General features: G+C 51.2%; 1 protein-coding gene across 3 annotated transcripts in view; it reads right to left on the bottom strand.

The window, feature by feature from the left end:
* The window catches only part of SLC45A4 (solute carrier family 45 member 4), a 67380-nt gene that overhangs the window by 20614 nt on the left and 23459 nt on the right, over positions 1–23307 (bottom strand). For all 3 annotated transcript variants that reach the window (XM_023514964.1, XM_023514963.1, XM_023514965.1), the window contains exon 3: positions 21483–22105. In XM_023514964.1, coding sequence (XP_023370732.1) covers positions 21483–21726 — 244 coding nt within the window. In that variant the 5' untranslated portion in view covers positions 21727–22105. The remainder of the gene's footprint in view (positions 1–21482; positions 22106–23307) is intronic.

Below are 23307 nucleotides of genomic sequence, written 5' to 3'. Positions count from 1 at the left end.
CTCCCAGGACTCCAGCCACACAGCAGACCCATGCCCCCCTCTCCCGGGACTCCAGCCACACAGCAGACCCGTGTCCTCCCAGCCCCCCCACGCCCCGTTGCCCAGGACTCCAGCCACACAGCAGACCCGTGCCCTCCCAGCCCCCCCACGCCCCGTCACCCAGGACTCGAGCTACACGGCAGACTGGTCAATGCCCCACGTCCCTGCTCTCAGGTCTTTTTCACGTTAGAGAGTTCTAACAATGAATCCCTAAGTCCACGGATATTACCGTTGTCTCCAATCTGCTCTGAACCCCACCTGGTTAATTTTTTATCTCAGACACTATATTTCTCAGATCTAGATTCCCATGTGGCTCTTTCTTTAGCTTCCATTTCTCTGCTGGGCCTTCCCACTTTTCAGCAGGAGCACGTTTTCCTTCCGTCTGTGGGCCTGGCTGTGTATGTGCGTCTGGTAATTCCAGCGTTGAGTCACTGTCTTGGGTGGTCAATCTCCATTGTGGGTATCTTCTCTTAAGTAAGACTCACCTTTTCTTTCCTTTCTAAAAAAGTCTAATGATATTGAGCTGCACACTGCACTTAGTGAATGACGTGTTCACGTTAGTCGTTCACTAAGTCATTCACGTCCATTCCAATGACGTGTTCACTGGATGGGATTCCACTTTCTTTCATAGTCCCCTGAAGAATGTTGCCATTTTTGTTTAATAATAATTAACTTGGCTGGACTAAAACAAAAACTCTGAGAGAGCAGAAATCTCCGTTCAATTCTTTTTAGGTTTGCCCAGCTGCTGGAAATCTGTCCCATGAATACATATATAAGTAATCGGGAGATGTGAGCAGAGTTTGCACATAGTGTTTGAAACCACCCCCCACCCTAATTCCTCTGTAATGCTCTTTAAAAAACATAAGAGGACAGGGATCTGTCTAAGCTCCAGCCACCCTGCATGACTGAAGCTCCAACGCCAATCTTCCAGGTAAGGGCCGTGGGGAGGGAGGCCCCTGCCGGTGCCACCTCCCAGCTGCCCACCTCCTTCCAGACTCCGCTTCCTTGTCGCTCTGGCAGTTGTCCTCCATTCTGCCCAGAATCTACACCTCCTCGCTGCAGGAGGGGCACTCTGCACCAGCGTCTTGGCCACACTCTTATAGGGCCTGGGAGTCAGTATTTCTCCTGGTCCCCATGACAGTTGTGGAGGCAGGTGGCACTAGCTTTCTTGTACAAGATGTTGTTGTAATTGGCTGCTTCCTGTCTGGTTTTGCCATCTTGGAAGCTCTGAAGAAAGGGGCCATGCATGCCCTGTGCCCTGATAGACCTCCAGAGTGCCATGCAGCAGCCGCCAGCTCAGTCTCACCCTGCGTGAGGGCAGAGGGTGCAGGAGAGGGTGAGCAGTCCAGAGGGGAGATGGCAGCTCGCTGGCACAGGCAATGGCACCCACGGGCCCCCGAGGACAGTGATGCAACTCATGGAGCACGAACACGTCTCATTTTATCCTCAGAGACTGACCAGCGAGGCCAGTGACATTACTCTCATTCCTCTGGTGAGCAATTGAGGCTCAGGAGTCCACTCACATGGCAGGGAGTGACAACCCAGCAGCCTAAAGCCAGGCCTGCCTATCTCTGTTCTTGGCACCTTGTGTGTCTCAGCTGGGGTCTGAAGGCAGGAGCCCAGCTGGGGGCTCCAGCCCTGAAGTCCCTGCTGTCCTTGTTGCTAGCTGAGCCTCAGGCTGGAAGCTGCATTTGGGGAGCAGGTGGTGAAGGCCGAGTGGTGGGGATGGTGGAGGGCAAGCTGGAGTCTGGGGACAGGCTGCAGATAAGACGACTGCCCCAGGCACTGCCTCTGCTCCAACTCAGACCCGCCACACTCACTGTTGAAGCGCCTTTGAAAATAAGGGCACATGCCACCCAGAAAGAAACCATGGGGTGAGCAGGGGCCTGGAATGACCCCACGAGAGCACTGTGTGCCACAGATACAGAGGGCATCTGGAGAGGCCAGCTGGCCCAGCACCTCGGCCACACCACATATGCCAGCCAACAGAGGGGACAGCCTTGTTCTGTCCTGCTTCTCTCAGGAAGCTGAGTTTATGTCCCTGGGGGCTATGGCACACGCTGGCAGGTGTGTGCTTCATTGACAATGCGGATGAGACCACGGCTTAGCGCACTCTGCCCCACACACCAGAGTCCTGAAGTTCAAATGCAGCATTCTTAGTCACACACAGGCCTCTGCGTGGGTTGGAAAGGCCTGCCCACCCAAGTGGCTTTTTCCTAGTGAGCTCAGTTCAAGGCCCGTGCGTCCCCACAGGCAGACAGCTACACTAGCCTGCCGCGCTGAGGGGCTGGCTGCAGAAATGAACTGAGGCATTCCACCACTCCTTCATGAAAACCAGCAGCGAGTGAAAACAAGAGAGGGCCCTCAGTGGTCCTGTGGAGGACACCTGTCTACTTCTGCCTCATCACCCCCTCCAGGGCTCCAGCCCACGTGAGAACCCCGTGCTGTCCCTAAGCAGGAGGCGTCTTTGCCCAATCACAGTCCGGGCAGCTCCCCTGGGCCCCTACAAACAGCTCCCACCTGCAGCTTGTCCCTGAAACTGCCCCTTAGGTCACCAGTGCTACCCATGGCACACACAGTTTGTCCTTACCTATGGGCTTGGCCCTGGGTCCCTCAAGGGCAGAGAGTACTGGCACAATCACTGGCCCCCAGTGTCATGCCTGGTGTGAGGCAGACACCCTAACTGAGTACTGAGTGAAGATGCCACTGGATGGGGGTGTCTGCGCTGTTCACACACCACCACCCTCCACCCTTCCGCACTGCTCTGCTGCATACCCAGTGCCCTGCTCACCTGAGGGGCAGGTGCTGCTGCATACCCAGTGCCCTGCTCACCTGAGGGGCAGGTGCTGCTGCATACCCAGTGCCCTGCTCACCTGAGGGGCAGGTGCTGCTGCAGGCTCCTATACCCACAGGCCTCCCCAACCTCAGCTCAGGCTCCCACAGCCACTTGTCTCTCCTCCCATGTTGCCCCCAGCCCTGGGTCAGGCCTCCCAACCTCCTCTCTCACCCCCATTAATTCAACCCTGGGCCTACCCTGAGACCCAGACGGCCCCTCAAAGCACACAGCTGCCATAGACTGGGATGTTTAGAGACCTCAAACAGTACCTTGTGGCCAGATACTGTAATTTCAGCTTTGAAGTTTAGAGTAGGAGGAGGGTAGAACCTCCTGTGTGGGCCTTGGCGAGATGCTGGCCACATCCAAGAACCTCAGGGACCCTTTGTCCATCTCTCTCCTCTCCTTACACAATCCAAAGCTATCAGGACTTGTGCATCCCAAGACAATTCATGGAGGGCACCTGGCAGCCCAGAGCCCACAGCAGGAGGGCATCACTCATGCTGCAGTTCCCATTTCCTGTAGCTGCTGTGAGAATCACGTGTGGTACCCCTGTCTGGATGCCCCCAAATACTGTTGTGTAAGCTCAGGGTGAACCAGGGCAAGTGGGCGCCCTACTGCACTGAGATGTCCTCCCAGCAGCCCTAGCAGGCAGTGACAGGAAACTGAGGCACTGGCCACAGAGGAGCCTGGCTCCAGAGGCCATGCCCTTGACCAGCAGACCCCGTGTGCCAGGGCTCACCTGGCTGCTCTGTGAGCCCTTCCCTGCTCGGCAACTCTGGAAGACACACGCCTGGTCCGAGACCTCCATGCCCCAATGACAGCCACAAGTTACATGGCCAGGGAGCAGGACAGGGGCTATTAGGGCTGTGTAGGGGCTCAGTGGAGGCTGCAGAGACCACCAGCTGGTCAGGCCAAGGGGAAGGGACAAACCCAAGAGGGTAAATAGGACTAGTGGGGCTTTGCATCTCATTTGTTGCCTCCCTGATCTGCCTAAAAGTAAAATCTAGTAGAAAGGTCAGGTCCAGCAGGAAATGGAGGCCTCTGATGGAGGCACTTGCTTCTGACCTAATAAGTTACAATCATGGGACAACAGCCATGCCAGAACCGGGCCACAGGCAGAGCCCTGAGCAGCGAGGGGACAGTTCCCTTGTCCAAGCAGGTGGTAGGAAAAATCGCTGTCTCTTACCCTGCCCCAGGCAGCCTGAGGGCTATGGTGGGTACTGCAGATGCCTGGGGCAGTGAGAACCCATCTCCCCAACCCCCACCCCCGCAGCCAGGGCTGCCATGGGGGCGCCGTGGACAGGGCATTTCCCAGCAAGTCTCCAACACAAGGCTGGCCCCAGTAAGTAAGGTTTGTTTTTTTCCCAGGCAAAAGCTGAACAACAATGGTGGGACCAGGAAAGCTCCCTGTTCACAGGAAACACTGTGTCACTGCCGCAGGCTGTATGAGGTCACTGCGCCGCTCGGGTCACGTGCGGTGGCTTCTGTTCACATCGCTGTGTGTGATAAACTGGCTGGGGGGCAGGGGCGAATGGGAAAGCTGCCTATAAATGTTGAACAAAAGCTCTGGAGTGGGAATAGGGACTTACAGGCTTTCTTTCAATAGACAAAGCTTCCACATCGAGATACATTTGTATTCTTACACAAAAATGTCATAACACTGAACACATGAGCATGAGTCCTGCCTGAGAAACGCTTACCATACTTGAGTGACCTCTGACAAGTTAAGAGTGGACTAAGTGGCTGTGTGAGGTCGCAGCCAAGAGCAGAGTGGGTGCTGCCCAGACACCCGGGGGTCAGATGCCCATGGCTGGGCCACCTCTTCCTAGTGAGGGCCCCTGATTCTGGGACTCCCTGGCAGTGGGGCTCTGCATGGGGGTAGCGTACGGCAGCTGCAAGGAACATTTGAGAATCAGCAAAGACACAGGAAGGTGGGCAGGAGGGAGATGAAGGAGGTAAGTTCAGTGTTTTCTCTGGGGCTACACTTCAAACAGGTCCTGATGGTCGAAGTGAACGGACAAGACTGCCACCAGGCCCTTCTCCACCCTAGCCTGTAGGCCCCAGCCCTTTCCCAGCAGCCCAGGGACAGATCTGGAGCCCTGTGTGGTTCAGTAGGAAGCCTCCTCTCTGGGCTTCCCAGCCTCCAACATGCCCACACAGGCTGCCACTACTGGGGACAGCTGGCAGCAGTACAGGGCACGGCCCCAAGGCTGGGCTCAGGGACTCCTTCCGTGCTCGAGTGTGGACTGTGGTGAGAGTGGCCACAGAGGGGACGGGGAATTCTAGATGGAGGGCAAGGAGTTCAAAAGTCAGCATTCGAGCATACTGACTGCTCAGCTAACTTGCTTACGGTATATGCAAAAGGGTCTTTCTGGGCTAGTCCTGAGGCTGGGCTTGGCCCCTGCCAGCCCTGCACCTCTGCGCAGGGCTGCTGCTCCTGTTCTCCGACAGGGAACAGCCTCAGTAGCACTAGACATGCTGGCTCAGATCCTTGCAGAGTGCAGGCAGGAAGCTCCTCTTGCTTCTGTGATGGCCCGACAGTGCTGTCTGCTGCCCCACTTGTGGGGCCCTTTTCACTGGCTACTTCGCAGGAATGTCCTCACCGGCCCTGCTTCGGATGAGGACTTTGGCTGCCCGTGGCCCTGACTCTTAAATACAGATGCTGTAATAAGCAAACTTCTTTGTAACAACCCAGTGATGTTACTGAAGCTGCACAAGCAACTATACGTGTTTGGCTTAGGATTCCCTAATGAGCACAAAACCCAGTGCACAGCCTGCCGCCTGGGCCTGACCTCAAGGCCAAAGTTGGCCACAGCCTCACCTGCCCCTCACAGGTTCATCAGTGTCGAAGCTAACAGCCCAGGCTTTGGAGAAGAGGAAGTAAAGTTTTTCAAATTCAACGTATCCACAACCTGGACGTCTCTTCATCTGCTGCTCCATACCTAGGTCTCCTCTGGGGTTCCCTAACTCAAGAGAAAACACTCTAGCACCTATGCCAGCAGAACCCCAAGGGGAGAAGGGGCCAGGTGTTCTTGACCTCCTGGTCACATGTCCCCATGCAGTATTTGTCCTCATCAGCTCCTGCTGCCCACAGGGCCTTTGCACACACTGCTGTGTCTGTCCTTTACCTGAGTCACTGACTTCTTAATGCCCTGAAAAGAGCTGCACTTGTAAGAGTCATTTTGTGTACACACAACAGAGTTCGAATTGTCCCCTGCTTCCTCCCTTGTCCCTCCACAACCACCCTCACAGCCAGAGTGATCACTTAAAAACCTAAAGGAGAGGGTGACGCTGCACTACTGACACCCATCATGACTTCCAGCCCTGGGATAAAGTCCAAACTCCTGCCCACTGCCTGCAAGGCCCCATCCTGCAGGCTGGGCCAGCCCACAGGGACCTCATCTGCCCTGGCCACCCCACCCTGCCTTCTGTTCCTAGAAGCTGCCGGGCTCACATCCAGCTCAGGACCTAGCCACAGAGGCCTCTAAGTGGAAGCCCCACCAGCCCCCTGGGCAGTACCCCTCCCTAGCGCCAAGCACCATCTCAACTTATTCTGCTCATTTGTTTGCTTTCTTACTATCTGAGCATCACAGAAGGTTCTCCACAAACCCTCAGTGAGTGAAAAACATCACCATCAGGATGGCTCCCACCAGACGACATCCTCTGTGGCAGAGACCACACTAGCCTCTCCAGCAGGTAGATGGGTCTGACAACAGATTTGCCAAGTGTCATAGCAGCTTCCAGGCCAAGGAGACGAGGCAGGGCCTCCCTCATAGCCAGGGCCCTGAGAGCATCAGAGGCCACCATGGGCACCCATCCCCTACTGGGTATGGGACTGTGGGAGCAGACTGGGCCTTGAACACCCTGTCATCATGTAAGGGGACACACTGATAAAGACAGATGTTCTGAAGATTAAGAAAGCACCGATTGCACCTGGCACCTGACACTCCCGGACACCAGGACCTTTCCTGCCCTGCTCAGGCTGCAAGGATTTCCACAGGAAGCCAGTTCAGAGCACTGCAAGGATAGTTCAATGGCTCAGTTACATGATTCTAAGAAAGTACTCTGAGAGTCCGTTTGCTCACAGTAATAAACAGTGTGTCAAAGCCTCTGTGAGACTATCGTCCACACACAGCAGTGGAGCCTGCTCTCTGAAGCAGGATGAAGTGTGGGCCTCAGTCTCTGCATCCTCAGTCCAAGACCCAGGCACCTCCAGCTGCCAGGCTGGGGGCTCCCCAAGGTTCATGTGCTCCACAAACAACAACTCCAGGACTGAGGGCCATGCCCAAAGCACCCCTTCCATCGATCAGAAGCCCCTCAGAATGCTCAGAGGGAGCCATTTCTGTCCCCAGAGAACGTCCCAGTAAAGACCCACAGGTGTCCTGGGCAGGCCCTGCAAAGCCACAGGACAATCCTTGCATGATGGACCAATGGTTGGAGGGTAAAGGGACACTGAGGCAGTGGCTCTGGTACTAGGTAGAGGATGAGCTGGGCTGTGAACCATGGTGGGAGAAAACACTGGCCTCCTGTGAAATCAGCTGCCAGAAAGTCTCCTCCGGCCTCAGGAATTGCTACACTGACATCTTCTGAGGACATCAACAGGCGAGCACTGCAACAGGAGGCACCATGGGTGTCCTCTCCGTCTGGGACAGGGAGGGAGGTGCCGCACCTGAGCCTTCTTGAGGCAGTGTGAAGCCCTGGAGTGTGATGCGCAGGGCACTTGCCACAATAACGCTAGTGTGTGACAAGCTATCCTTCTAAGTGAGGCGGCCGTTACGCTGGGACCGGGAAAATGGAGAGATCAATGGAACCTTGAAGAGGGGGCTTCCCACATGACTGGGCAGGGAGGAGTCTCCACCCTGCTCTGCTGGGCAGCAGGTGTGGGGATTGTGGTGGTATAAGCCACCAGGCAAGAGTCAATGATGGAGGGAGGGACACGGAAGGAGGGGCTTCCAGGCAAGGAAGGGGACCACCTTTGCACGTGGCCCAGGTCCTCATGCAGACAGACAGCCTGTCTGGAATGTTCTCCTCCAAGCAGCAATGGAGAGGGCACTGTCGCAGAAGTTTTCTTGGAACCAGACCAGGGGGTAACAAGCTATAGACTCAGCTCTGCCCCTCCCCAGGCTCATCTCTGCCCCTCCCAGCAGCGGGGCTCAGAAGTGATGTGACCTCCCTGGAGCACATCACCCATCACCGTGGGGTTTTGCTCCCTGGCCTGGAATGCTTGTGCTGCTTGGTGGCCACAATACTGGCCGGTGTGCACTGAGGTCAGGGTGCCTGCCACCCTGCCCGTTCTCAACATGCACTTTGTAAAATGAAATTGATTCTTTAGCTCCAGGCCTGTGGCTGCTGCCTCATCTCCCAGGACAGATTGGGGTACAGGAGCCCAACACTCAACTCTGTGCTCAAAGGACCCGCAGAAGTCCCAGCTGAACTCATTCAATGTCATCCTGGTGAAACCCCTTGACCCAGAGTAGCATTGCTTAGAACCAAGTGCTGTGAAACCAACAGCAGACAGCACCAACTCTGCTGAAAAGCCCCTGTACAAAGGTGGAATTATGAGGATGAGAGAGAGCCCGGGAGACCTGGGCATAAGCTCCAGGCAATAGCCAGAAGCACTTCAAACCCAGAAGGCAGAGGCTGTCTACACAGACTGCACTTCCGGTGAGGAGAGAGGGAATACAGGGGACCAAAGCCTCCTGAGAGCCCCACGATGAATCCAAGGGACGATTTTGTTTTTTTGAGACAGAATCTCGCTCACTGCATTGGATAGAGTGCCATGACATCATCACCTCAAACACTCAGGCTCAGGCGATCCTCTTGCCTCAGCTTCCTGTGTAGCTGGGACTACAGGCACCCACCACTTGGGTGCTTGGCTAGTTTTTTCTATTTTTAGTAGAGATGGGGTCTCCCTCTTATTCAGGCTGGTTTCCAACTCCTGAGCTCAGGCAATCCACCTCCCAACCCCCAGCCTCCCAGAGTGCTAGGATCATAGGCGTTAAGTGACTCTGTTTTTAAGAACTGGTCAGTGATGTGAGGGAAACAGAGCCACAGGTGGCCAGACGAGGTCAGGTTTGGCAGAGACTGGGTGGTGCCAGGGCTCAGGCTGCACACACAGAGGAGCAGCCTGGCAACCTCCCCCCACATCCCCAACTGCTGCTGGGTTGAAAATCTATCAAAATACAAGCAGCAGTTCTCATAGACATCTTCTCAATGACAAGAAACGTTAAGCGTGTGTGTGTGCTGAAAATGATGTAAAACTTTTTAAAATGTGATTGAAATTTATGAAACATTACCTCTGACTCCGGCTGTAAAAAAGTCAGGAGCTGGTTCTTTTTCCAAGCCATATTTAATCTACAGGTAGGCATCCCACGGAAGTAACCCTGGACTTTCCCTCTTGTCCAGTCTGACCACTCCCAAATTTGCAATCTCCCCAAGATTTCCCATCTTATGATACATTTTATCTGCAAAGGCCAAGTTCATGTGACAGTCACCCGCACTTCCAACAGCATATCCCAGCGTCTCTTCTGTAGCATTCTCAAAATAGTTCCTAAGCCACAAAATATACCCAACACATCCCCATACTTCACTTAAGGTGGGGTGGTGCAAAAGACCTATTCTGCATCCAAAGACAATCTGTTCACATAATTACAGGTGTACATGTTATCTACAACTTATATCAAAACTTACATCGATCTAGTCTCACTCTGTCACCCTCAGTATAGTGCTGTGTTGTCATAGCTCACAGTAACCTTAAACTCCTGGATTCAAGAGATCCTTCTGCCTCAGCCTCCTGAGTAGCTGGGACTACAGGTACATAATCCCTAGCCAGTTTTTCTATTTTTAGTAGAGACAGGGGGGTCCCACTCTTGCTCAGGCTTGTCTTGAACTCCTGCCTGCCTTGGCCTCCCAGAGTACTAGATAGGTCTCCAGGGTGTGAGTTGTGGTAGCCAGCCTTAGGTATTTTTAAAGACAAAATTACCATCATCCAGGAAAATATTTAGCTCATGGACACATTCTATACTGATGGCTTTAAAGAGCAGGGTTAAGATAGCATTTGTTCTAAAATTTACTCTGAAAGAAAACCCTTATTCTTTCCACGATTCTAACTTTATTTTTGATGAGTGTTTAAGAGAGATATTCAACATTTACAGATTAATTCCTTTAAGAAAGGATGCACCTTTCCCCAGAGAAACAGGGATCACTGGGCCGCGCTTGCCTGGCCGGGAGGGTGGGACTGCCCATGAGCCACCACAACCTCAAACCTCATCTCTGAGTAAGCAGGCACCTTCTCCTATCATTTCAACATGTATTTGTAATGTTCTGTTAATATTCATTTAGCTTATTTGTGGCTTTTATTATAGAGGTAAGCAATCATTTTCTGTAGGAATAATTGACAACATTTTCTCTATCTTCTTTGTGTTCTAAAATTGTTAAAGTTACAACGATCAAATAAGCTTGGAAACTGCCAAGACATGTTACGTTGCTCACTCTAAACTACTGTTACTTTATCAGCGCTCACACACAATGCTGAAAAGTGCAGAATCACTCAGCTTTCTCAGTAAATCACCTCCTTGCAGTGGCAGGTAAAGCCTTCTGTGTCCTGATCCCCGCCTGCCTCTCCAACTGCCCTGTTCAAGCTGTGCCCTTCTATCAGCTGAGACTAGTCCCCGTTTCCTAACATGCCACACTCCCCACTATTCCTCTCCCCACTACTTCACGCCCAGCACCTGCCTCACTGCTCCTTTCTCACCTTTTCCAAAACAGAGGTGCAGTGTCCCCTGACTTCCCGCCCTTCCACACCAAGTAACCCTCCCTGTGTTTTGTTCCCACTGAACCCATGCTCCCTTGTGTAAGAGGAGGTGACAACTTGTATTTTAACTCTCCTTCCTCATCTTTCTTCTCTAAACAAGGCAGAAAGCACTACCTTCACCCCAAAGCCACACTGTGCACCCTTCATGCTGGAATGGAATGGACAGCCGGGCCTTAACCACCCCCCAGCCTCTACCTGGAGCTACGTGGTCCCCAGGACCAACATTTGGCTTCCCACCTTTCTTCTCAGCACTTTGCCAACCCTGCCAAGCTGTAAGTGCTCTGGTCATGTGTCCAGGTCTCCTAGCTGCTTATTCCATCTCCAGTACTGGAAATAAGGCCTGGTGCCCCAATTCACAGTCACAAAGATGTGGAAACAACCCAAGTGCCCGTCAACCCATGATGGATTAATAAAGTGTGGCATATGGACACCATGGAATACTATTCAGTCATTAAGAAAAAGACGGAAACTTTTCATCTTTTGTATTTACCTGGATGGCTTTAGAGACCATCTCTTAGTAAAGTATCACAAGAATAGAAAAGCAAGCATTCCACCACTAATTTGAATTTAGTAGATGAGCAACTACAGACCCAAAAGAAAAAAAACATAACTTCAAGAAGAGGAGAAGGGGGGAGGGGCTCAATAATCTCCCCCTTAGTGAGCAGAGTGCAGGGTACACGGTAGGGGGAAGGGCTTAGACACAGCTCAGACTTTTCCTAGCAAATGCCAACAATGTGGCCTAATCATACGTACCCTTACATTAAGGGGGGGTGGGAGGGCAGTGCCTAGCACCAAACGGGTAAGTGATAGGTTAAGTATTTGATGGAAGAATAATAAATATGCATATAGCTCCTTGGAGGAAATTACTATGGTTGACATTTCATTGTTTTAAAAGTACAATGATCTGAAATGCAAGGAAATACAGACTTCCCAATCCAAACAAAACATCCTGGCACAAAAAGTTCTTTGATTATTATAGTCAAAATTCAGGAACCTTTGACCACGCCCATCCCAAATACAAGCAATGGGTATGCCACCCAGCCAAGAAAAGAAACCCGAGTTTCAGCCTGGGTCTCCTTGCTGTCTATGGGGAGACACTGGGTGCAGCACCTGTGGCCCCCAGGCTCTCTCTAGCAGTGTCAAGTGTTATGCTGCTACTGTGAGTGGAGTTGGAAAAGTGTACCGACTCCCATTTAACTAAAATCCCACCCTGCTTCTACAAAGCTGTTTTATAATTCAGTAGAACTGTTACAGTAAGTGGGTTATATTCATTTGTTTTAATTTCCTTTACATCAGCATATTTCAGTATTAACATCAAGCCAGTACAGAGTAGTCCAGTGCGTGCAGGGCACAGAATTCATTAGGCCTGTTTTCAATAGTAACTCTCAAACAATTGGAAACTACATTTTTATCCGAAATGTACCAATGCCCTTGAGTGCTAGATGACAGGAGATGACAGACAGTACATGATTCTCCCTTTGGCGCATGACTGCCAGCTGCAGCTGGTTTTAACCATGTGGTGGGTGCCTGGCCTGGGGCCCTGGCTCAGCTGAGCTCATATGCAGACTCCCAGACAGGTGACGTATCCCCACACTAGCCTGCATCTCCACACTTGGGTCTTGGGTCACTCTCCAAGCTTTCCTTGAGTCTCTAGTCAGCAGGATATCCAACTTTTAGTTGAATTCTAGAGTGTTCATGTTTTTTCATTTTATTGTGATAAAATATACACTACATAAAACTTAACCATTTCAATCATTTACATAGAGAGTTAGGCGGCACCAAGCACACTCATACTGCTGTGCAGCCACTGGCACCACTGCCACCTCATACTTCCTGAACTACTTCCCAAAATGAAACTCTGAGACCTTAAAAGTGACTTCTGCCCCACCCCCCCACCATTCTACTGTCCCTCTCAGTGAGGGTGATGTGGCTCCTGCAGGGCCCTAGTATGAATGGAATCCTGCAGTGTCTGTCCTTCTGTGACTGGTTTATGTTACTGGGCACAAGGTCCTCAAATGCCAGCCAGTCGTGGCCACTCACTTTCCCCTCCTGCTCCACACCTGCAGTCCAGTCCTGCCTGCCTCCTAGCACGATGGAGCCCCTGGAAGGCAGAGGGTGTGTCCCTGGCGCCAGCCACTGACCCAACACAGGGGAGGCACCAGTGGATACTAGGCACTGGTGGAGCCAGCACCCTCCCCAATGCCAGGCATGGCGCTGGGTGTCCACGCCTGGCACGCTCCCCAAAGACTTGGGCTGCACAGTGCACACTGCTGTGCCTGAGGGGTGTTGTTGAGCAGCCACACGCTGGCTACAGGCTGCGGTGAGGGTGCCCAGGCAATCCAGGCATAGGCACCCTTCTACTAAGAGTCTGCCCAGGCTTTTCAACATTAGTTACCAGCCCTGAGTCAGTCTGGCAAAGAAAAAACTGTCCCGTGTGAAGCAGGACAAAGAGAGTCTCAACTGCTGTGACAAAGTGGGGCATGGGACCCAAGTGATCAGGGCAGGTGTGCCCCTTCAGAATTCTGCCTGCCAAAAGCAGACTTTCTGGGGGAGCTGCTGAGTCTCATTTTTCAAAACAGGAAAATAAACTATAGTGTGCTATCTGCAGGTGCCCCCTGGACCACCAGGCACTTTCAGACCCTTCTCACTACATACAAAGGAAATTCCTAGAAAGGTGCCAAATGTGTCCAGGCACCAACCTCCCACGCAAGGGAGCTGTATGCAACATCACACAAGTCAGGCGGCCAGAGAGTTTTAACAGGCGCCAGTTGGACACACCCTGGACAAAGAAGGCAGTGGGCACAGGAGGTACCTGCTCAGCACCCACAGGCCCAGTCCAGGAGGTGCTCACGGATCACGGCACGACGCCTACTTAACTGCACGTCCACACACTCACACGCACTGATGGATGTGTTTTTACTTGGATACAGTCCCCACCAAAGCTTGCGCTTATAGGCGCACACTGTGGCTTAGGCCACTCGCAGCTTTAGAGGCAGCACTCCAGGCTCCTCTGGGGACAGAGTTGTGGGCTTGGGACCTGCTGGTGACTCAGTGCCAGGCTGTGGCCTAGTCACCTTGGCATACCTGCTCCCACCAGCACCTGTCCTCCAATGGCCAGGACCTCCCCCAACCCAGGGAGTAGAGAGAAGTGATGGGCACTTAACACATTTTAAATGCCCAGTGTTCCTGTGAGGTGAGCTTCCCCACAAGAGGAAAAGACAAACTTCACATCATAGCCAACTGTGTCCTAAGAGTCCCAGTTCACACCAAGACATAGGAAAGCGTAACAGCATCTGGGGACAGCTGTGAAGGGAGCACAAGCCTTAGTCATCACACCCAGCCTCCTGAATTAGAATAAGCCTGGCGTTTCACAGGCAGTGTTTGTGTGTACCCAGAGGCTGCACTGGCCTGGGTTTCCACCGAGCACGCTGGGATCTCACACTAGGCTAGTCCTACCTCAGGAGTCAACAGACAGGGACAAATTACACCCCCCCTGTTTTCCCTTGAATGTACTTCCTGAACAGGAGGAAACTGTAAAAAAAGCAACACTTTCCCTTCCCAAGGGAAAAGACCACTCACTGGCAAAACACCCCCACAGGAATGAACAGCCAGGATGGGCACTCCGGCAAAGCTGTGGGACTCAGAGCCCTGGGCTGGCTCTTCAGAAAGGTCTCCCCAGGGCTTTGCAGCCATCTGCCCCCAAATATTCCTTCAGATGAAACCACACAAGCCAATTCAATTCTAACTCTGAAACACAGATTCACCACCTGCCTGTACAGCCATGAGAACACGGACAGCAGGGAATCGTGCAACCCAGGTGCCGAGGATGGCCTGGGCAGGCCACAAGGGGAGGGCGGGGACAGCCCCAGGCTCCACAGAGCAGGCGAAGGTCTCCCAGGCCTCACTGGCGGCTGGTAGGTCACTTCATATCCTCACTCTCCCCCTTCTTCAGGGCAGAGCTCTGGGTCTTTTCAGAAACCACCGGCACTAATAACAAAAACCACCCTGCAGGCTGCAGGTGCTGCTCTGATGTCCTTTGAGTGACTTCCTAGGCCTGAGGATGTTCAGTATTTTAAAACATCTCCTCCAAAAGCTCACAATCTAATAGAGGAGGTAGAAATTTAGCACAAAAGAGATGTGGCACCTCAAGCAAGCAAAGACGCCACAAGCAGTGATTCTGCATCAAGAAGGGCTAGGAAGCTCGGCACCTATAGCTCAAACAGCTAGGGCACCAGCCACATCCTGGTGGTGTGTGGCTGGCAGGTTCAAATCCAGCATGGGCCTGCCAAACAATGACAACTACAACCAAAAAATAGCTGGGCGTGGTAGCGGGCGCCTGTAGTCCCAGCTACTTGGGAGGCTAAGGCAAGAGAATCACTTAAGCCCAAGAGTTAGAGGTTGCTGTGAGCTGTGATGCCACAGCACTCTACCGAGGGTGAAAGCTTGAGACTCTGTCTCAAAAAAAACAAAAAACAAACAAAAAAACAACAGCCAGGGAACCACCCCTGGCTCTTTCAGGGAGGTGGATGGGCAGCTCCACAGAGTGGCCAGTACCTTCCTTACCTGCAGTAGATGGCCACCCAGGTGCACTCCCCGGGTCTTGAGAGACAGTGACAGGGCCCAACACTGCCTGCCTAGTGTGTAAGTGGGCTGGATACCTCCAAAGGTTAGGACAAAGTGAAGGTGTCAGCTGCTTGTGGGGATGGGGACGAGGAGCCTGGGGGACAGGAGCAGATAGAAGCCTATCTGCCCTGCTGCACCTGCTGAGCTCTGAACACCGTGAAACACTATAGATTTAAGAAAGCAGAGTTTATACTTAAACAACTCACCTTTCACCTTGTGAGTGAGGGTCCCAGAGCTGCTGATAGGGCCCACTCTGCTGGTGGAGCAGAGCTGTGCTGCTCATGGGACAGTGCTGACTAATGCCTGCAGTGAGAGGGCACTGTCCTCCCTTCACAGCCACCCAGGTCTTAAGTGTGTGAGCAGGAAAGGAGGAGCGGCCCTCAGGGTCTCTACGGCACACCCACCCCCTCCTTTACATGCCAGGGTGGTCTTTCCTCCTAGGCCAGAAATTCCACAACACCTGCCACCCCAGCACTAGGAGTGGCCCTTGCTTTGAGCCCAGAGGATCCTTCAGAAAAAGAGGTAGCTGCTTGGAATCAAGAGACATGGACCTGGGTCCCACCTTGTCTAGGGAGAAGGTGAACAGGGCCTTTCCTGCCTGGCCTGCTAGATCCCAGCTGTGACAGCGCAGTGTGCCAGGGATGGACAGGGGTGTGGCAGTTGGCAAGCAGCTGGCAGGGACAGTCCAAATCCCCACCCAGGGTCAGAGGAGAAAGGGATGAGCTCTCCTAGGAGCCCAGCTTTGACCTCCCTTCACAGGGAGGTGAAAACACTGCATATTCCCCAAGAACAGACACGGGCATATCCTGCCAAGTCTGTTTTCACCACACATGCATCTTGCTGAGGACTGTAGGAAAGCACTAGTCACCAAAAATAAAAATCCAGACTCAAACTTTACCGTGAAAGGAGAACAAAGCCCAGCACAGCTGCGAATAACTACCCAGGGGTCAGGTTCTTCTAAACAATCTAGTTCACGTGACAAATAGAATACAAGAAATAAAATAAGTACTAGAATCATTATTTTAAAATTTCTCAAACCTAGGTATCCCACAGGCTGGGCCCAAATGCCTTCTATACCAGGAATGGACCTACCTACTTTTCTACAATGAATGTTTAGACCAAGGGGGTGAAAGTCACGATTAAGAATGTTGGATCCCGTATCAAAAGAAAGAACATAACACTCCAGTATCAGTAATGGGGGATAGATAGTGCCTGGGCCAGAGAACTTTTTTTTTCTTTTTTGAGACAGAGCCTCAAGCTGTCCCCCTGGGTAGAGTGCTATGGCTTCACTGCTCACAGCAACCTCCGACTCCTGGGCTCATGCGAGTCTCCTACCTCTGCCTCCCAAGTAGCTGGGACCACAGGCGCCCGCCACAATGCCCCGCTATTTTTTGGTTGCAGCCATCGTTGTTGTTTGGCCGGCCTGGGCTGGATTCGAACCCACCACCTTAGGTGTATGTGGCTGGCACCTTAGCCACTTAAGCCACAGGCGCCAAGCCTGGGCCAGAGAACTTGAGGTTCTCCAGAGAATCAAGAGCTACGTGAGCTGTTGGCTGCTCGGGTTCCGATGGCTGGTGCCCCAGATTAACAGCTGGAAGCTGCACTGCCGTGCTGCTGAGCCACATTTATACATCTGTTAAACAGCTCGGTGATCCTGCCCTCACTTACAGACTGCCAGGGCCTGCAGAGGACCTCGATGCACTGGGCCTGGCACTGGTGCTCCCCACCACTGCCAGAGCACAGCTGCCACAGGAGTCAATGTCAATCTGAGGCTGTTGATCATAGCAGGCAGCCCAGAGGGCTCTTGAGTTCTGCTCATACTCTGCTCTGGCCCCTCTGTGTAATAGTATCTATTATTAGAAACAAAATCATTTATTAGAAATTACTTCATTAGGAAAGAAAAGTATAAACAATAATGCTGTAAGCTCAACCGTAAGAAACTAAAGAGGCCAGGACGGGCATGGTGGCTCATACCTGCAGTCCCAGCACTCCAGAACACTGAAGCAGGAGGATGGCTTGAGGCCTGGAGTTAAAGGCCAGCCTGGGCAACATAGTGAGACCTCTGTCTCTACAAAAACAATTACAATTAGCACATACCAGTAGTCCCAGCTACTCAGGAGGCTGAGGCAGGAGGATCACTTAAACCCAGGAGTTCAGGGCAGTGCCTGTGGCTCAGTGAGTAGGGCGCCAACCCCATATACTGAGGTTGGTGGGTTCAAACTCAGCCCCAGCCAAACTGCAACAAAAAAATAGCCGGGCGTTGTGGCGGGCACCTGTAGTCCTAGCTACCTGGGAGGCTGAGGCAAGAGAATTGCCTAAGCCCAAGGAGTTGGAGGTTGTTGTGAGCTGTGACGCCACTGCACTCTACTGAGGCTCAATAAGTGAGACTCTGTCTCAAAAAAACAAAACAAAACAAAAAAAAAACCCAGGAGTTCAAGGTCACAGTTGAGCTTCGAAGACATCACTGCACTAATGTCTGGGTGACAGAAAAGCTCTCTTTCTGAATAAGAAAACAAATAAAAGAAACTAAAATAAGAAATTAAAACCAAAGTAAACAAAATAAAAAATATTTAAGAGTGTAAATTAATAAAACAGGAAATGGACAATAGAGAAAAATCAATGGAATCAAAAGCTGAGTCTTTTCAAAAGATCAATAACATTGACAAACCTTTGACCAGACTGATCAAGACCAATTATCAATATCAGAAAAGAGGAAACATCACTACAGATCTCACAGACGTTAAAAATCACTACCACTACTAAGTGAGCTTAAAAAGACCACATGGGCTCGGCGCCTGTGGCTCAAGCCACATATATCTGCGGTGGCAGGTTTGAATCCAGCCCAGGCCCACCAAAACAATGACAGCTGCAAGCAAAAAAAAAAAAAAAAGTCAGGTATTATGGTGGGCGCCTGTGGTCCCAGCTACTTGGGAGGCTAAGGCAGGAGACTCACTTGAGCCCAGGAGTAAGAGGCTGCTGTGAGCTGTGATGCCACAGCACTCTACCCAGGGGGATAGTTTGAGGCTCTGTCTCCAAAAAAAAAAAAGAAGAAGAAGAAGAAGAAGAAGAAGACTGCATGATACAAGGCCAATGCATAAAAGTCACTTCTATTACTCTAGACCAGGGGTCCTCAAACTTCTTAAACAGGAGGCCGGTTCACTGTCCCTCAGACTGTTGGAGGGCTGGACTGCAGGCCCCAGGACGAGTCGGCTGCTAAGCAGTACAGGCAGCAGCAGCAAAAACACCCGGTGGGCGGGATAAATGTCCTAGGTGGGCTGCATGCGGCCCTTGGGCTGTAGTTTGAGGACGCCTGCTCTATACAGTGATGAACAATCAGAAATCTAAACAGTATTACTTACAAAAGCATGATACAATTAAATACTTAGAGACCCATATATACTGAAAAGATGGCGGCTGAAGCTGCCATGAACTATGGTCATGCTACTGCACAACAGCATGGGTGACAGAGCAAGACCCCATTTCTGAAAAGAAATGAAATGAAATGAAAGGAATTAAGAACTGGCTCATGCAGCAAAATGGATGAATCACCCCGAAAAAGTGTCACACCAAGTGGCAGAGGTGCTGACTATTGGCAGTGAGGGCCCCCTTGCATCAGTTCCAGAATAGGCAGCAGTGTGATGAGCAAGGCAGGCTAGGGGAGGGGCAGTGGCTCATGTGAGGGGCCTTCAGGAGGCTGCTGGGGTGAAGACACAAGCTGTGCAGTGCATGGGGTCAGTGAGTGCTCTGCTGTGCTGTCTGCCAAGGCCCACCTGTTTGTGCCAACTCTGCCAAGTTCAGCTTTATCCCTAGAAGCTTATATGGAATAGACAGACCTACAACTTTGAAAAACTACTTTTGATAAACAGTATGTATCGCATATATTTCCAGATAGTCCCCTGACTTAGGACGGTTCCAACTTAAGATTCTTCACCATTACAATGGTGTGAAGCCATGTGTACCCAGTAGAAACCGTACTTCAAGTACAATGCAACCATTCTGTTACTCACTTTCATTACAATATGTGATAAAGTACATGAGCTATTCAACATTTAATCATAAATTGGCCTTGTGTTAAGATTTGCCAACCTATTTGCCAATTTAAGTGCTCTGAGCCCATTTAAGGCAGGCCAGCCTGGGCAACACCATCTAGTAGGTTGAGCTTACTATGCATTTTCAACTTAGGGTATTTCCAACTTACAATGAGTTTACTGGGACAACACCACATTTATTTATTATCCTAAATTATCTAAAATCAATACAAATCTTACATATTAAACACTCAAAACCAAACAATGAAATGTGCTAGGAGTTAAATAGAATCAAGACAACACATAATATATGAGAATTCCAAGGCACTGTGTAGGCGTGTGGGTTTGTAAGGCTGTGATCCTGAAAACCCACCACTAAGAGAGTTCAGGAGTAGCAAATCCTGACATCTCTTTACCCTGTCAATCCATTTCTCAGCGAGTCTCTGAACTGTGCCTTTGTCCCCTGGCCTAAGAGGCGGTATGAACGAAGGGTAGCAGGCGGTCTGTCACCCTAGCCACCTCAGCTTCATCACAACAACTGCTGCCATGACGGCTGGTGCCAAGTCCTCAAACATCCAACAGACAAAACAAATGTGTGGTAGAATTACTTGCTACCCAACTTCCCCCCCTGCTACGTCTTTCCATTCTATGAACGCACCAGGCATCCTTGGGGCCCTGGACATGCTGCCCAAGTGCCCTCTCCCCGCTCTCCATCCCTCACCAGCCCAGCTGCCGACAGTCTGTGTCTCAACCTCTCATGGCACTTTTAAAGTGGCGTTCGCCGGTCAGCTCATTTTCTTCCCTTTCTCCCTCACTGAGCCAAGCCACACCAGCATAGGCGTGGTGCCCTGTCCACCCCTAGTGTCCCCACCCCCACGTGACAGACACAAAGACAAAAGAACTGAGAGTGAGCTATGCTTGGTAGTACCCCACAGCCCTCCAGTCCCCCAGAAAAGGACTTTTAGCTTCACCTGGTGAGGCCTTCTCAGAGCAAGGTTTCTCAAGATGAAAACTAAAATACCTAGAATTAGGAAGGTAAAAGTACACAATCATCAAAACACCGGAAAGGTCATACGTGTGGTTCTTTATTAACGTATTAAGGGCCAACACCCAGGGTGGATGTGGCCATGACTGTGATTTTTGAAATAACACTGAGCATCAGCATTAATTGCAGATACCTGCTCCCATCGTGCCAGGATGAGACACCTGTGCTCCCGGCTGCTGCCCCACTGCTAATGGAAGGAAATGCCACCTTTTTATCTTGGACCTCAACTCTGCAGCACAGGGGCTAAGTAAGGAAAATTTTATTATGTTTGTGGCAAGAAACACCCTTAAAACTATCAAGTAGATTCAAAAACACTTTAAGTCATAAAATGTGGAATTCTAGAATAAAACTGATGCTTTTAAATTATTTGCCCCTTTACCCTCTCATGGGGTTGGAAAACTTAAGACTTTAAGACTTCTTAGACCACAGGGAAAATTAAACACTCTGACAAAACTTCCAGGGTCTAGGGGATCCCCTAGTATCAACATGGAAGGGACACCAGCATCACTCACATGCTAAGTTGGTCCTGTCTACCTGCACGTGTCTCTCAGTTCTGAACCTGCCACCTGGCCATCTAAAGTGCACGATAAACTCAGGTGATAAGATGGCAAAGAAATCCACATTGGTGCTTCCCATGCATGGCCAGATGCCGTTCTGAGCGTGAGCTGTGAACATGCTCATTTTACAGACAGGGAACCTGAGGGCCAGGGAGGCTCCCTAACCTGCCCAGGCTGACATGGCCAGCAACTGTCACTGCTAGTGGCTGTGTCCTTCACTCGTGGTTCATCACACGTGCTGGGTGCCTCGGGGTGGGGGGAGGAGGGGACACGCCAATAGTCAGTATTTACTATGCCAATCTGGCTGCAGACCTCAACCAGCACTTTGCCAAAACCACAATTTACTGTCAAACTCCCAAGGATTGTTCCTTTCTGACCCCAGCTTAAAGCAGGAAAAAACTGTCATCAGAGGAGGGTATAAGGGGGAGAGGACAAGGACTTCTGTGTCCCAGGGTCCAAGTACACTGTCCTGCCTCATACCACACGACCAAGGCCAAGCTTACTGGCTGGCACTGGGCTTACCACTGGCTGCCGCACTTACCAATCTGCAGCAGGATGGGGGTGACCAGAGCTGTCTCCATGGCATAACAGAACTCCCTGCCAAACATCACCGCCCCGTGCATCACCCACAGGCGCGTGGGGATTCGGTCTATGGAGCCCTCGCTGAGGGTCTCGTCGTGGTTCTCGGCCTCTGACTCTCCAGGCTTCTGCAGGTCCGGCAGGGGCACAGGTAACTCTTGAACTTGCATAGATTCTGAGTCGGCATTCTGCGGAGCCATTTTCATTACCACCAAAAATATATATTTATATATATTTATTCTATCTATATAAATAATACTATCATATATCTTTAATGATAAATTAAGACGTCTTCTGTGTTCCTCAGGCAAGTAATACTTATATTCCTCTTTGTACAAACAGGGATCTCACGACTTCTCACAATCGTATGAGACATGCAGCAAAACAACGATTTTTTTGGTTGGATTTTAAACATATGGCTTGCTGGTTTACTGTGAATTAGAGTTAAAAATCCATAAGTGCCATTCAGTTAATACCAGTTTCATCATTATTATTGGAGCGGTGCTGAAGTTCTTTCGACAGAGAGGTGGGAGGGTGACACAAACAGGTGGTCCGCCGTTAATCCCCATCGAGGGACTGGATGATCTGCAAAACAGGAAGAACAACCCGCCAGAGTCAGGGCAGCGGCCACCCACTCCCACCAGACAGCCGTGCGGCTCCTCGGGCCTGACGCCAGATAGCGAGAGAGAATTCTATGGCCTTGTCACAGCCTCAGTCCTCTGGCACTCGCTGTGGGTGTGTCTGTGAAACACCAAAACCTGATTTCTAGATAAACAATATTTTCTCCTTCAGAATTTAATTCTGGGGGAAGATAAGAGGTGGGGCAACATAGGAAAGCAGGATCAGAGAAGATGAGTAGAGAGGGGAGAAGAGACGCAGCATCCTGTGGGCACACGCTCCTGCTCTCGGAAGGTGGCTAGTGGTGCCCTTTATGGCCTACAAATATTATGTCAGGGAGGTAGAAGGGGGGGACCCGAAGGGGAAACTAGACCCTCTGGAGAGGTGGCAGGAGAACACGTGGGGGAGGGGCACAGGCGGAACAAGGTGGGCGAGGCAGACCACTCCCTGCCCAAAGGGGACTCATGGCTACCTCCCGGCCTCCAGAGTCTCAGGTGTCAGCCTGTTCAGGGCAGTCGTCTTTGACCTTTATGGGTTATAAAACTTTTTGATGATAAAATGGAGGTTACAGACCTTCTCTCCTTAAAAACATTATAAATATGTGAACTTTGATTATTATATCTTGGGGTTCACAGAGTCCCAACCCACAGGTGTTTTCCCAAGGGGCTGTAGAACCCCTACACCCCAATCCTAAAGCTCCCACCATCCAGCTCCTGTGGGCCGGCTTAGTGACGTGTTTTCTCCCTGGATGAACACATCACAATAAAACATAGTCTGCCTGGAAATAAACTAACCGGAAATGCCCCCTTAGAAATGTGTTAGGGAAATGAAGTTTATCTCTCCCCAAGCAAAGCAAGATCAGGGATTCAGAACACCCCAAGTTCTTCTGGCACTGGGCCTCCAGATACTGGGGCTCAGTTCAGAGGGCCAGACGGAAGTGCCCCTGAAATGGTAAAGCGGTATCCATGTGTTGTGTTAAGGCAGGTCAGCCTCACAGAGAGGTTTAAAAGCTGGTTTCAATAATGATATTTCTAATTACTATCCACTTAACCAAAGGTGGGCATAATTAGCACAGCACACAGGGGACCAGAAGCCTGGAGGTGCCGTCTTCACTTAGTAACCCCGCCTCAGGCAGTCCCGAGGAGCAGTGGCAGGTCTGCAGGAGCCTG

Source organism: Otolemur garnettii, unplaced genomic scaffold (genome assembly GCF_000181295.1).
Source record: "Otolemur garnettii isolate 467f Iridium unplaced genomic scaffold, OtoGar3 scaffold00062, whole genome shotgun sequence".
Taxonomy (NCBI): Eukaryota; Metazoa; Chordata; class Mammalia; order Primates; family Galagidae; genus Otolemur; species Otolemur garnettii.
Note: the sequence above shows the minus strand (reverse complement) of the source record. Positions and strands in the feature narration are given on the sequence as shown.